The sequence below is a fragment of the Tenrec ecaudatus genome (assembly GCF_050624435.1).
Source record: "Tenrec ecaudatus isolate mTenEca1 chromosome 2 unlocalized genomic scaffold, mTenEca1.hap1 SUPER_2_unloc_1, whole genome shotgun sequence".
In the NCBI taxonomy this organism is placed as follows: Eukaryota; Metazoa; Chordata; class Mammalia; order Afrosoricida; family Tenrecidae; genus Tenrec; species Tenrec ecaudatus.
In genome coordinates this window covers 388,433-401,352 of record NW_027457569.1, presented here as the reverse complement: position 1 = coordinate 401,352, position 12,920 = coordinate 388,433, and the positions used below count along the sequence as shown (strand labels likewise).

Here is a 12,920-nt window from a genome sequence, read left to right as displayed (position 1 = left end):
TGCTAATTTACATCCTGCATGCCCCATCTACACAGACTCCCTCCTGCCCCTCCTACCATCTAACTCATCATGTAGGGGGTGGGGGGCAATACCATGAAAAATCTTTTTCAAAGTCTTATTTTTTTATCCTATTAGATATGGATACTCTTCAACCAAAACAAAAACGCCAGTCATATGAGCCTGGTTTCAAAATGAAGGTTGTGTGAAGAGCAGAAGAGAGCAATAACAGTATTGCAAGTAGTGAATACTATGTTGATGAAAAGCAAGTAAGGGAATAGAGGAAAATGAAGGCTGACTTGAAACAGATTCCAAAGCTAAAAAAAGCTCATTGTGGTTTAATTTCTTTTTGTGGGGCTCTAGAGAGTGAATTGCATAAATGGATTATGGAGTATCATCAAAATAGTTACTGTGTAACACGCATGGGAATCCACATACGTGTTCTACAGATGGCTAAGGATGACAAATATAAAGCACCAGACATTGAAAAATTTGTTGCATCAGAAGGATGGTGTACCCACTTCATGAATAGGTTTGGCCTACTATGTTTGAGACAAAGAACAAAGATTTCCCAGAAATTGTCACAAGACCTTGAAGAAAAAATTATGTCATTCCAGTCATTTATTATAAAACAAAGAAGGATTTATAACTTTGACCTGGCAGATATTGGGAATGTGGATGAAACTGCCATAACTTTTTATCTTCCAAGCAACAGAACTGTGGCAAGTTTAGGAGAAAAAAAGACATTTTTCTCAAAACCACAGGAAATGAAAAAAACAAACAAACACTTTACAGTTGTTCTATCATGTTTGGCTAATGGAACTAAGCTCCACCCTGTCATTATTTTTAAAAGGAAGACTTTGCCTAAGAAGATCAATTTCCCACCAAGAATTACTGTGCATGCACATGTTAAAGGCTGGATGGATGAAGACGGAACAAAAAAAAATGGCTGTAAGAAATTTGGAACCGATGACCAGGAGCAGCCTTAAAGAAAAAGCCATCACTACTTGTTTGGGATATGTTCAGAGCCCAACTGTCGGATGACATTAAAAAAAAAAAGGCAAAATCTATTAAAGTTACTTTAGCCGTTATTCCAGGTGGGCTTACATCTGTACTGCAGCCTTTGGATGTATCTTTGAATAAACCTTTTAAAAACCATGTGTGAAGGATGTGGCATGAATGGATGTGATCTGGCCAAACCTGACTAACAAAAGGATGAAATCTCATGAAGCCTGACAGAGTTAAAAGCAAAGTGGTTTCTAGATGCATGGGAAGACATTCCAGAAGATATGTTGTGATGTGCCTTCCAGAAATGTAGTATTAGTAATGCTAATGGCAGTGAAGACTGTGTTTTGTGTGAAAATGACAGCAGTGATGGTGATGACGGCGATCTCAGTGAGGAAAGCATCTATGATGACCTCACACCAGCTGAAGCTCTGCATTAGGATACGGATGATGATGAGGAATCCAGTTTTGAAGGATTTTACTCTTTACATTTTAGCTAGGTTGCTGATTGAACTCAGGGAATAGTACCCTTAAGGTATCATTGTTCATACCTTATTGTTTTTGTTGAACCTATTTTCCACTTACTGTGTTGGTTTACTAATGTTAAATGACTTGTTGTCCTTTTATTTGTTTTTTATTTAAAATAAATATTTGAATACATTACCCCCACTGATGTCTCAATTTTTAGTAATTTTATTTTCACTTGTTTTGATTATTGAAATTCACCAATAGCTTCTGCATTTTCCAGCCTAGGCTTATACTCGAGTCAATCAGTTTTTCTGGTTTCCCAGGTAATAATTAGGTACCTCGGCTTATACTCGGGTCAGCTTATATTCGAGTATATACAGTAATTTTTCCTTTGGGGAGGAAAAATTACTGTATTTATGTGGTTTCTTTTAACACCATAAACAACCTTGTTGTTAGGGTTTTTTGTTTGTTTTAATTCAATCTCTAATTCTGTATGAAAACTTCGAAGTACCCTTTACTCCTTTCCAAATATTCTGCAATATCCTAGGGGAAAGGAGCTTTAGGGATGACAGATAAGTGTTTCCCTTTGTGCTCAGATGTGTGACGAGATTCAGGAAAGCCCGGCCTTGATTCCATTATGTTGTGATTATGTTAGAAAGGGTTCTCTAGATGAAAAAACAAACAAACCAGAACATATGATTATACATCAATATCTATCAATTTCTCTCTATTTATATAACATAAGAAATAAACAGTTAATCTATAAAGCAGCGCAAATGGCTCAGTGCAACTCACTTCCCTACTGGCAGTCCTTCAGGTCTTGAGGGCCACAGGGTAGTCCTCTGTAGAGCAATTCAGATTATCTTGGCACAGGCAGCAAACAGCAAGGCAGTTGACAGGATCCAACAGTCCCAAGCTCAAGCGATATTACTCCAGTAGTGTGGTGAAGCAGTTTTGAAGGAAACTCAAACTAAAGCAACACAGTCCATGGGTTAGGTGTCCCACAGGTAGTGTAGTTTGTAAATTGAAGCAGAGAGCAAGCTATGGCAACCACACACTGATCTGATCATCACAAAGCAAGAGACAAGAAAGGTGAGGCTCACCAAGCCATTTACCTCTCTGCCCTTCAATTAATCCAACGTGTGTTCATTGGCCATGTTGGCACAATAAACCTACCTATCACAATGAGGATATTCTCTATAATTTCACCATAGCATCTGGGTAATTATGATAGTAATGGATGTAAAGCAACATTAAACATAAAATATGAACAAATGTTCATATGATTGGTAAAGTGAAAACCTGAGAGAGAGGACTATGTTCTCCCAAAGACAACATCCCCATCACTATGTAATTCCCAGAGCCAGGGGCCTCCATTGATCCCTTTTCAACTTTACATAACTATGTGCCTCCCACATGCAAATACATAATATGCAGCCATGTGAAACCACAGCACATGTACTTAAATTCGTATTCTTTCTCACCCTGGAGAGCATTTTCTGGGCGTCATGAATCTTATCCACATGAACATGAATTATGTGTGGACTTTCCTTTTTCTGGTGGAGACTCTGGCTGGTGAGTGCTTCAGGGATTCACACAGGAAGTCTGGGGATGCAGCATCTGAACACATGACCTACTGTTGCTCTTTTTATCTACAGGTGTCCTGGCTCAGGTCTAGTGACAAGAGTCAGACCCTGGACTGGTGAAGCCTTCACAGGCACTGGCTCTCACTTGTGCTGTCTCCAGATTCTCTTTAACCAGCTCCGATGTCAGCTGGATCCGCCATGATTCAGGAAAGGGACTGGAATGGGTTGGTGATATACAGAGGGGTGCTAGCACACACTATAATCCAGCTCTCCAGTCTCAAGTCAGCATAACCAGGGACACCTCCAAAAGTAAAGTTTATTTAAAACTGAGCTCTGTGAATCCTGAGAACACAGCCGTGTATTACTGTACTAGAGGCACAGTGATGGGAATTCAGTGTGAGCCCAGACACAAACCTCCCAGCAACAGGCCATGGTTTCAGTAGATGCAAGGGCTGAGGTCAGTGATGCTTTCCTCTCAGAAGCTGTGGTTTCCCCACCTTGTCAGCACCTCTCTAGGGACACCATGCACAGACTCAAGAGAAGCTTCATGCCTCTGAACATGATTTATTTTCCTTGGAATGGGCTTTGTCTCTCTTTCACCATCTTCCAAAGACAGATTTCACAGTAATAGTAATTGATGAGATATCACTTTACAACTAGTTAGTTCAGGCAGGTGTCCTCAAACTACAGCCCACAGGCCACATGTGGCCCACCGAGGACATTTATCTGGCCCGCCAGGTGTTTTTACCCCATTTGTTTTTGACTTCAAAATAAGATATGTGCAGTGTGCATGGGAATTTGTTCTTTTTTTTTTTAAACTATGGTCCGGCCCTCCAACGGGTCTGAGGGACAGTGAACTGGCCCCCTGTTTAAAAAGTTTGAGGACTCCTGTTTCAGGGTACCAACTAGTGCCATTTGTTGTCAAAGCTATAAATATTTCATGTAGAAAAAAAATTCTCATGTGGAGTCCCAAATTGTCTCTATACCCTCAGATTTATCTTGAACCTTCTTGTAATAAATAATCACAAATGTAGTTTTTTTTTCACTGCCACCAGCAGCACTGTGCAGTTTTATTAACCATTCAAGTACAGTAGCATCTGGTAAAATCGGGACAGAACTGGGATTTAAAAGCAAACAGATATTCAGCATCTAACAGTTTTGAGAAGCCACTACATACTCTTTCACAAACATGTTTCCACGGGGCCAATACAGTGCTAGCCATTCACCCAGCGCACTGAGTGCACCGAAGTAGAAAAGAGGCAACAAGAAAAATAGCTACGTTAGAAACACTCCAACACTTTAGAAAAAAAGAGTCAAACACTTTTTGTTTCTCCCCTTTAGCCCCTAAAACAACATCACATGGTCTGGATCTACCTATTTACGTCCTACGTTGGCTTCTAGTCTTTGTCAGGAGGGAAATAGTAATAGTAGTAAAATGACACTGGCCAGCACGGTCTTTGGATCTCGAGGAGGGAGGGGAGAAAGTCAGTCCTCAGGACAAGCTAGTCGGCTGCAGTCTCATCGGCGGGGTCTTTGCATTCCTTGTTCTTCCGCACTTCTTCCACGTGCTTGTCCTTTTCTCCCAAGCGCTCCAGCTTGGCCACCATTTGTGCTTCTCGGTTCTCTTTGTTGGCTTCCATTTTGTGGGTCAGCTTCTCCTCGGCCATCTTGCTGAAGTTGTTGTTCTCCTCGATTGCTTTCTGCAGCACCTCCTTCTCGTGCTCCCGCTTCCTGGCCAGCTGCTTCAGGACCTCCGCCTCATGGGACTTGCGTCTTTCTTCTGCAGCTTCTAATTTCTTCTGAATTTCCTCCAGGGAAAGGTCCTTCTTCTTTGGAGGAGAAAGAGGGAATTCTGGGACGGCCTCTTTTGAACGGGGGCTGAGTATCAGCTCAAAGGCCTGGCCAGAGGCCCACTTCTCCAGTTCTTTCACCTGGATATCAGAAGAAGCCATGGTGAACAGAAGACAAGAGACTGGCAGTGTACGCTCTGCAATCCACTGGGAAGGAAAGCCCTGCTCGGTCCGAGCCGCCTGGCCACACTCTCACAAATGTAGTTTTATGCAATCATTTTGGCTTAGAAGGCCCTAGAAAATATTGTCTATCCAAATATTGTTGTTTGAAAGCAAATAATTATTAAGAAGATCCTCAAAAAAAGAAAATAAACTCACCCAAAAGTGAAAGACCGCATACAAAGTATATATATATATATATATACACACACACACATTCTAATATGACACAAGGATGGTGATACTTTATTCACATACTTTGGACATGTTGCCCAGAGAGGCCAGTCCCTGGAGAAGGCCATCACGAGGGCAGTGACAAGGAGGAAGGCCCTCCAGGAGATGGATTAACAATGGCTGCAACAATGAGATCAAATGTAAGAACAGTTGTGAGGACAGTGCAGGACTGGACAGTGTTCTGTTCTTTTTGTGCTTAGGGATGCTTTGAGTAGGAACCAACTTGATGGCACCTATCAACAACAAATTCATAAACTGTGCTAAGTACTCTAGAATGTCCACCTTTTTTAGATTTTAAATAGAGAGGCTATCTACAGAGAAATCCATCTACTATAAAGATCGATAGACTGTCAAAATCCTATACAGGGTTGCTATGAGTTGGAGTATACATTAGGGCAGTGGGTTAGATGTAAAAATATTGATAGACTGCCTTTTCCACTGAAAAGTAAATGTTATTTATTGAAAATCTATTAGGAGCCAGGTAATATTCTAGGCACCCTAGTCATCCAGGATGAAACAATAAGTAAGGAGTAAAAAACTTCCTTTCCTCATGGATTGCCCATTGTAAATGCTCTTTATCACACTGAATATTATCAGTCCACTATAGAGCACTCTAAGCTGCATAAAGTCTTAATTTTCAACCCAAATAAATTACTCAAGTTTGAAAAACAAAACAAGAACAAATTATAAACCTAATATTTCCTGACAGTGTCCATTTATGTCTATGTAAGTCTCAAGTCAGTGTTTTCCTTTTTAGAACACTTTCTGAGGTACTCAAATCACATTCTTTTAAATGTCCTTTGCATTTGGGAGACAAAAGGAAGACTGAAGGATTATATCAGGGGTGCAGAGTGCGTGAAGTAAGCTTTCCTTACTTGCAGTCATTGGTACTTTCAATATCCTACCCCCAAGCCATCATTTTCAGGTCATCGATTTTCCTGCAAACTTCCTACTCATTGTCTAGCTTTCACAGGCATATGAGGCAGTTGATCCTCAAGTGACATCACACAATATGTAACATAGGTTCTCAGAGCAGATGTATATATAAAGAAGACTTGGTGGTGAGTGGACTAAGCATTAGTTGCTAAACAAAAGGTTAGCGGTTCAAACCCAGCAGCTACTCCTTGGGAGTAAGTTTAAGTATTGTGTGCCAATAAATATGGAAAGCTCTGGAAACCTAAAGAACAGTTATATTCAGTTCTACGGGTTTGCTATGAGTCTGAATTGACCCAATGGCGGTAGATTTACACTTTGAGGCAGAAGTTGTGTGTTTGCTTGATTGCTTGTGTGATTCATTCAGTGATTGCTTATTTTTTCTCCAGTACAGAAAGTAATGGCATCCACCCTGATTCTCCTACCAACGATATCCCAGGTAAACACAGGCTAGAAATTGTACATTTCTACTTGGTCTAGCATTTTAACTCAAGTAAATCAACCAACAAAAATGTGTAAGAATAAAAATTAATAAATCTCCAATGTGAAATGTGAAGGCCCAAAGGTACACTAGTAGTGAATTTGCAGAAGGTCCTAAGTTGCTCTGGGTTTGGATCTTTGGTTTTCTTCTAGAATCATGTCCATGTGAAACACTGATATATGAGGTGCTAAAATCTGGAGGTCCGTGGTCTTTAAAAAGCCTGGTCTGCAAAAGCAAAGTGGAGGAGAAATTAAAAAGTTGACGAAGAACGCTGAGGTCAGATGCCAACAAAGATGAAAAAAAACACACGATGAGTGAGACACATGCCAGTGGAGTGAAACAAAGAGGCAGCAGAAAGAAGGGTATGGAATGAACTGGCTTTTTTTGGAACAAAAGGCCAGGCAGGCGGGTCAGGAGGATCTGAAGCATGTACATGCAGTGAGTGTCTCATCCAGATCAGGGGTCCCACATCCCCGCTCTACAAAGTGCCTTCAGCAGGTCAGGCACTCGGTGAGCATATTTTCACCGAATGAAACAGGAAAACTATAGTCCACGTGCTTTTGTGATACTCAAGAGCTACCAAGGCATTTGGAAAGGGAGACAAAGTGCCATTCCATTGCAACGTTGTAAAATGAAAAAAGAACACACATGGTCACAGTAATGGGTGAGGGCTTGCAGGACAATATGACTTCTCTCCCGTTGTGCATGCGCATATGGCTCTAACTCTACATTTTCCACTAGAAATATCAGACTACAGTGGATCTGATGCCATCCATCAGTGCTGCATTTTCTGGAATCCAATGAAGCTCCCACTGTCGTTATTCCATGTCAATGCAGAAAAACACATAGTGCCACTGATAAACTTTCCATCAGATTTATTATGTTGCACTTTTATTTTTCAACTTTTAGAAGGTAGAAAACAAAAATACACAGATGCTGCATTAGGCCAACTTGGGTTCAGGTGTTGTACTGTGGGTACACACCTTGTAAAGGGAGAGCAGCTATGACAGAAGGTACTTGCTGACCAGATGTGTTGCCTCAACACACAACTGTGTCTACCTCTCTGGCTCAGCTGGTTCATTCCCATGACCTCTTACCACCATGTTAGTGAGGTAGCATGACTTCTTCACTCTCACTGCTCCCTTCAAAAACCCAGAACCCCTGAAAGTGCTCTCTTTCTGAAAGACATCTGCCTCAAGGACGCATGGTCCAAAGAGTTACAAATTATTGCAACAAGGAGAACTTGGAGTAACTAAAGTCACCTTACAGTATTTATAAACACAAGGGGCACATCAGTTACTTATGTTATAATTGTAGTGATTGCCTACTACCCCCTGAATCCTCTTCATTGTCATCCGATGAGTCATCCGATGAGCCACCAGTTAGGCTGCTGTAACTGGTCCTACTGCGCCACAGCAGGTTGCACTGCTCCCATGCAGCAGCCTCTTGGTTCTTTCCATGTGTTTTTGATTCCAATGACTTTAACCTTGTTAACTTGGCCAATGTGTTTGTTACTGGACTGCCAATATCCGGGCCAGCCAGGTGAAGAAAGATCATGCAGTGGTTGGTGGAGTCACTCTCATACACTTGGCCTGTGGTTGGCTTTTTACTCTCCGTGGATACTAACTGAAACTCAGAAGAACCCCTTCTCGGTTCCATCAATGAGTAAGGCATTGAAGAAAGAACTGTACAGTCTACAACACCATCTTTTGGAACTCAGGGGCTCAGTTTTACAGAGCCATCTCCCTCCTTTACTATCTCTTGTTTGGATGATCTGAGTAGCACTTCAGATTCCAGGAAGTCTTGGACTTTCCTGCACTGCCACCTCCATCTTCACTTCAGAATTGAGTTACATCGTAGAGCAGAGTCCAGGAAACGACAAAAAAGATGCAACAGGAAAGCCGCCTGCTCTTTGCTCTGGCATTGCCCTGTCTCTTCTGCACAGAACTGCCCCTTTGGGGTAAGAACTACCGCCCTGGTCTCAATTCTCTTGGCTACAGTGACCAGAGACTGGACTTGGAGGCCACCTTTACGTTATCGTCCTTTGCAGATTCCCCTGTAGTGAGCGAGGAACACCATCGGAGCCTGCCAAAGAAAATCCTGCCACCTCCACTGACTTCACCACCACCAAGTCTCTTCACTCATCCACTCCGTCTGGAGAAATGTTCGTCATGGATTTTGTCTTCCTTGTATCCACAATCAAAGCTCATGGAAGCAGCAGTCAAGAGATCAAAAGATATATTAAATGTGGTGAATATTCAATATTCTTCAGAGTATTGAAGAGTCAGAACCTCACTTTAAAGACTAGGTCCACCTGAACTCCCCCAAAAGATTAGATAAAATAACTAATTCAGCATTCTATTGAAGTTGAAGTACATGTGATAATTCTTCAAACACCACTAGTGAATATTATTCAGGGTGAACCTAATACTCACCTTCCATGAAGAAGGGCCAAGTCTGTAGGGAGTTTTTAGGCTATTAGATGAAAAAGGAAACCATCTAGCCTCAGGTGCAGTGAACAATTGTTGATTGCTCATGGAAAGTCATGGTAACCACTCACATAACAAGGGTTGACCTAGAGCAGTGATTCAATTCAATTGCTCCTCCAGGACTTCATTTCTGAATCGTCTTTTTTTTTTTTTTTTTCAAAATACCTACCAGTAACCTTTCATGACAGTCTTATTGATTAGGACTCACATTTCCTCAATACAAATGCTATTGTTACTATTGCCAGGTTTCATTGGTTTGGTCTTAAATCATCGTGTTGCCATGTACAATAGAACAACACACTGCCTATTCCTGTGTCATCCTCACAGTCCTTGCTATACTCGATCTCATTGCTGCAATCACGGTGACAAGCCATCTAACAGTTAGAATCTGTATGCTACACAGCAGGCTGGGTTTTTCTGTGTGCATTTGTCTATTGGTGTTAGAGCCTCCCGTGGGTTTCTCAAAATAGCCTGTTACGAATGGGTGTCTACTCTTTGTCCTCACTGCCTGTTTACTATTTCCCTGTCCCTAGTTGTTCTGCTCCATTCCAGCTGCAGGAAGCCCTCTGAGGAGTGGCGAAACCTCCCAGATCCTCTCCCTAACCTGTACCGACTCCTCCACACACACCACGATCACTTAGTATTACTGGAGCTGGATCAGCCAATACCTTTTGAAGGAGTCAGACTGACTGTTAACAATAGACCTTGGTTGTCGGAAGAAACTTCACTTCATTCCTGAAGAATTGACCTTCGATCTCCAGAAGTGAGCCCACAAACTCCTTCTCTCTATAGTTAAAGTCTGTGACCACTGAAGACAAGACACTTTTACTGTATGGGATAGCGGAAGTCAGTGGTATCCAGACACAGACTACTGTAAGGAATAGGGCAGGGCTGTACCAGAAAGGTGTGTGTACAACGCACAGGACAAGTGACTCCCCTATGGCAGAAATAAGAGAGGAGATGTCACTTTGTAGTGAATGGGTGACTGGGTGCTAAAAAGTTAAAGATGACATTCTTTTTTTAACATTTTATTAGGGGCTCATACAACTCTTATCACAGTCCATACATATATACATCAATTGTATAAAGCACATCTGTACAGTCTTTGCCCTAATCATTTTAAAGATGGCATTCTTAATGAACAAATCTGTAAAAAAATTCATCAATGTCAAATAAAGGAGGACATATCTTGGAAGACAATGATAAGGATAATAATGTTCACCAACAAGAAACAGACACCAGAGCTATCTATCATCATGTTCACATGAGGAGTAACCATCTGTGCGTCCACACTGAGGATGAAGGATACATTCTGAACTCTCATGCCACAGAGGTTCTCTTTTATGTATAATAGTGTTTAAAAATTTAAAACATTGATATCAAACATTGATAGCTTTTAACTATAGCAGCAGCAGTGCTTCTGTATCACGTGTATAAGCAGCCTTTATAAAAACCTCCATTTTCCTGTGAGGGTGTGTCTGTTTCTTGGGTCATAAGGAGAACCCCAAAACAGGTAGTCCACTCCTCTGCTACTAAGTGGAGGGCCACATGCTAATACAGCTCTCTCTGTGTGCCAGTGAAACCTGTCCTGCTCCTTTCCTGGGAGCTCTGGGCATGAAGCCCCAGTACATTGGGCCTCAGCTATTTCCATTTTCAGCTAACTCAGAGGACACATCATGAATTTTGGACAAAGTTGTGTTTATGTTTTGGCCATTCTACGTGGTAATAATTGAGGAAAATGCTGTGTGGTTGTGTGTAGAATATTGGATGGGGTAGGCAGGGCAGTGACCTTATCACACTGTCTTTGTGATTGCAGGTGTCCAGTGTAAAGTGCAGCTGGTGAAATCTGGAGGTGACCTGAGAAAGCCTGGGGAATCTCTGAGACGCTCCTGTGCAACTTCTAGATTCACCTACAGTGACTATTATATTAGTTGGATTCAACAGTGTCCAGGACAGAGACTGGAACAGGTTGGTTTTATTAAAACTGCAACCAATGGTCAAACAACGGAGGATGCTTCATCTGTGAAAGGCAGATGATTCACTGTTTCTCCCCCCGCTCCCCCCCCCGATGATAGCATGTGCACCTCAGCCTCACTTGGTCTTCCACAGGGAGAGAGAGAGACCAGAGTTAACGAGAGAAGGGAGGGGAAGGATGAAAAGGGGAAGGGGAACAGGGGAGTGAGGACCAGGGGAGGGGAAGGGGGAGCAGAGAGAGCTTTTTTATTGCTAATCAAGTCTTATATATCTTTGGGGACATGCAAGCCTCCTAATTGCAGGTAAAGACATATATCACAGGAAGGGATTGCACTAATTGGACTACAGTAATGAATCGGGGGGACGATCTAGGGGTAGCCACAAAATACGACAGGGAGTTATTGGGAGTACACATGTGACAAGATGGGTGGATCTTAGATTCAGAGAACCAGCTTAATTTTGGTTATCACTGAGCCAGTTTGACCTGTTCTCTTGCTCACTATTGAAACCATTATCAGTGGGGTGTGAACCCCACCAACAATGGAGCAGACTGCCTTCAGGGGGAATATCTCTGAGCATCTGACCTCCCACCATATTCTGGAAAATAGCCTCTAATGTTTGGCTTTCCAACTGAAGAGAATAAATGACAATTTATGAAAATGATACTTATGACACACTACCTTGACCAAATCAAACTAGAACCCTTAACATTTTATAAATACATAGATGGTATTAATAAATGCACAGTTGTATTTGTCCACACATTCATACATATTTTAGTGTAGCCAAGAAGAGGTATAGTTTATACAAGTGTTAGTAAAATAAATTCCACATTCATGTGTTTATTCCAAATAAAACATGCTTAAACATGTTTCTGCTATCACTGGCTGTCTGTTGGCCATATTTTCTCAGTAACACACTTAACTTGGTTTCATTGGGTTGACTTAAAATACATCTGTTTGTGTGAGTCAGGAAACAAAGAAAGAAAGAGAAAGAAAGAATGTAGGCCAACAGAAATTCTCTCTTCTGCACACTAGACATTTTTTAATTGGATCAAGCATCATAAAGAATATACTGAAAACTTCACAGGTGAGTCAAAGAGGGGGAAAAGTCAACTGGTACAAATGAAGAATCTGGATGACATGAAGTACTGGTGGAAGAAGTCTGTCGAGTTGCCATTGAGGAGATAACTAAGGAAGTTGGAATTTCACATGGTTCAGCATTTTCAATTATTTAGTCACAATTTTGGTTTCTTGATTGGTGCCAAAAAGCAATGCACAGGGATTGATGAGCTAAAAAATTGCTCCTGAAGAGCTGCTTTGTAGGAAATTGAAGTTAATGAAGCCAGTTTTGTGGAATGAAACTTAAGTATTGATAATTCTTGAATGTATCAAAATGATCCAGAGAGAGAGATCCAATGAAAACAGTTAGATCTGTAGGAATCATCTAGGTTGATATTCAAAGAATAACGGTCAATTCAGAATGTATGAAAGTGATTTTGTGGATTCTAAATGGCTAGTCTGGAATGAAATTCTCATAGGACAGAGAAAATCAAAAAGTATTATTATGAATAAGCTTCAAGAAAATGTAACATGGTATTAGTGAGAAAATGTCCTAGAATGTTGCACAAAGGATCTGTTTTTCTCTCTATCATGACAATACACCAGCTCATTCTTCAAGAGTAAGAATGGTTGTCCATTGAGGATTTTGTTTAGAAACCTTAACAGTGGTTCTCAACTTTCTT

General features: G+C 41.3%; 1 protein-coding gene across 1 annotated transcript; it reads right to left on the bottom strand.

The window, feature by feature from the left end:
• Window positions 1-4,558: 4,558 nt before the first annotated feature.
• On the bottom strand, window positions 4,559-12,848 carry LOC142435828 (stathmin-like). The gene is made up of 2 exons (XM_075539926.1): window positions 12,832-12,848; window positions 4,559-5,000 (listed from the first exon to the last, which is right to left on the bottom strand). The coding sequence occupies exons 1-2, from the start codon at window positions 12,846-12,848 to the stop codon at window positions 4,559-4,561; spliced, it is 459 nt and encodes a 152-aa protein (XP_075396041.1).
• Window positions 12,849-12,920: the final 72 nt, after the last annotated feature.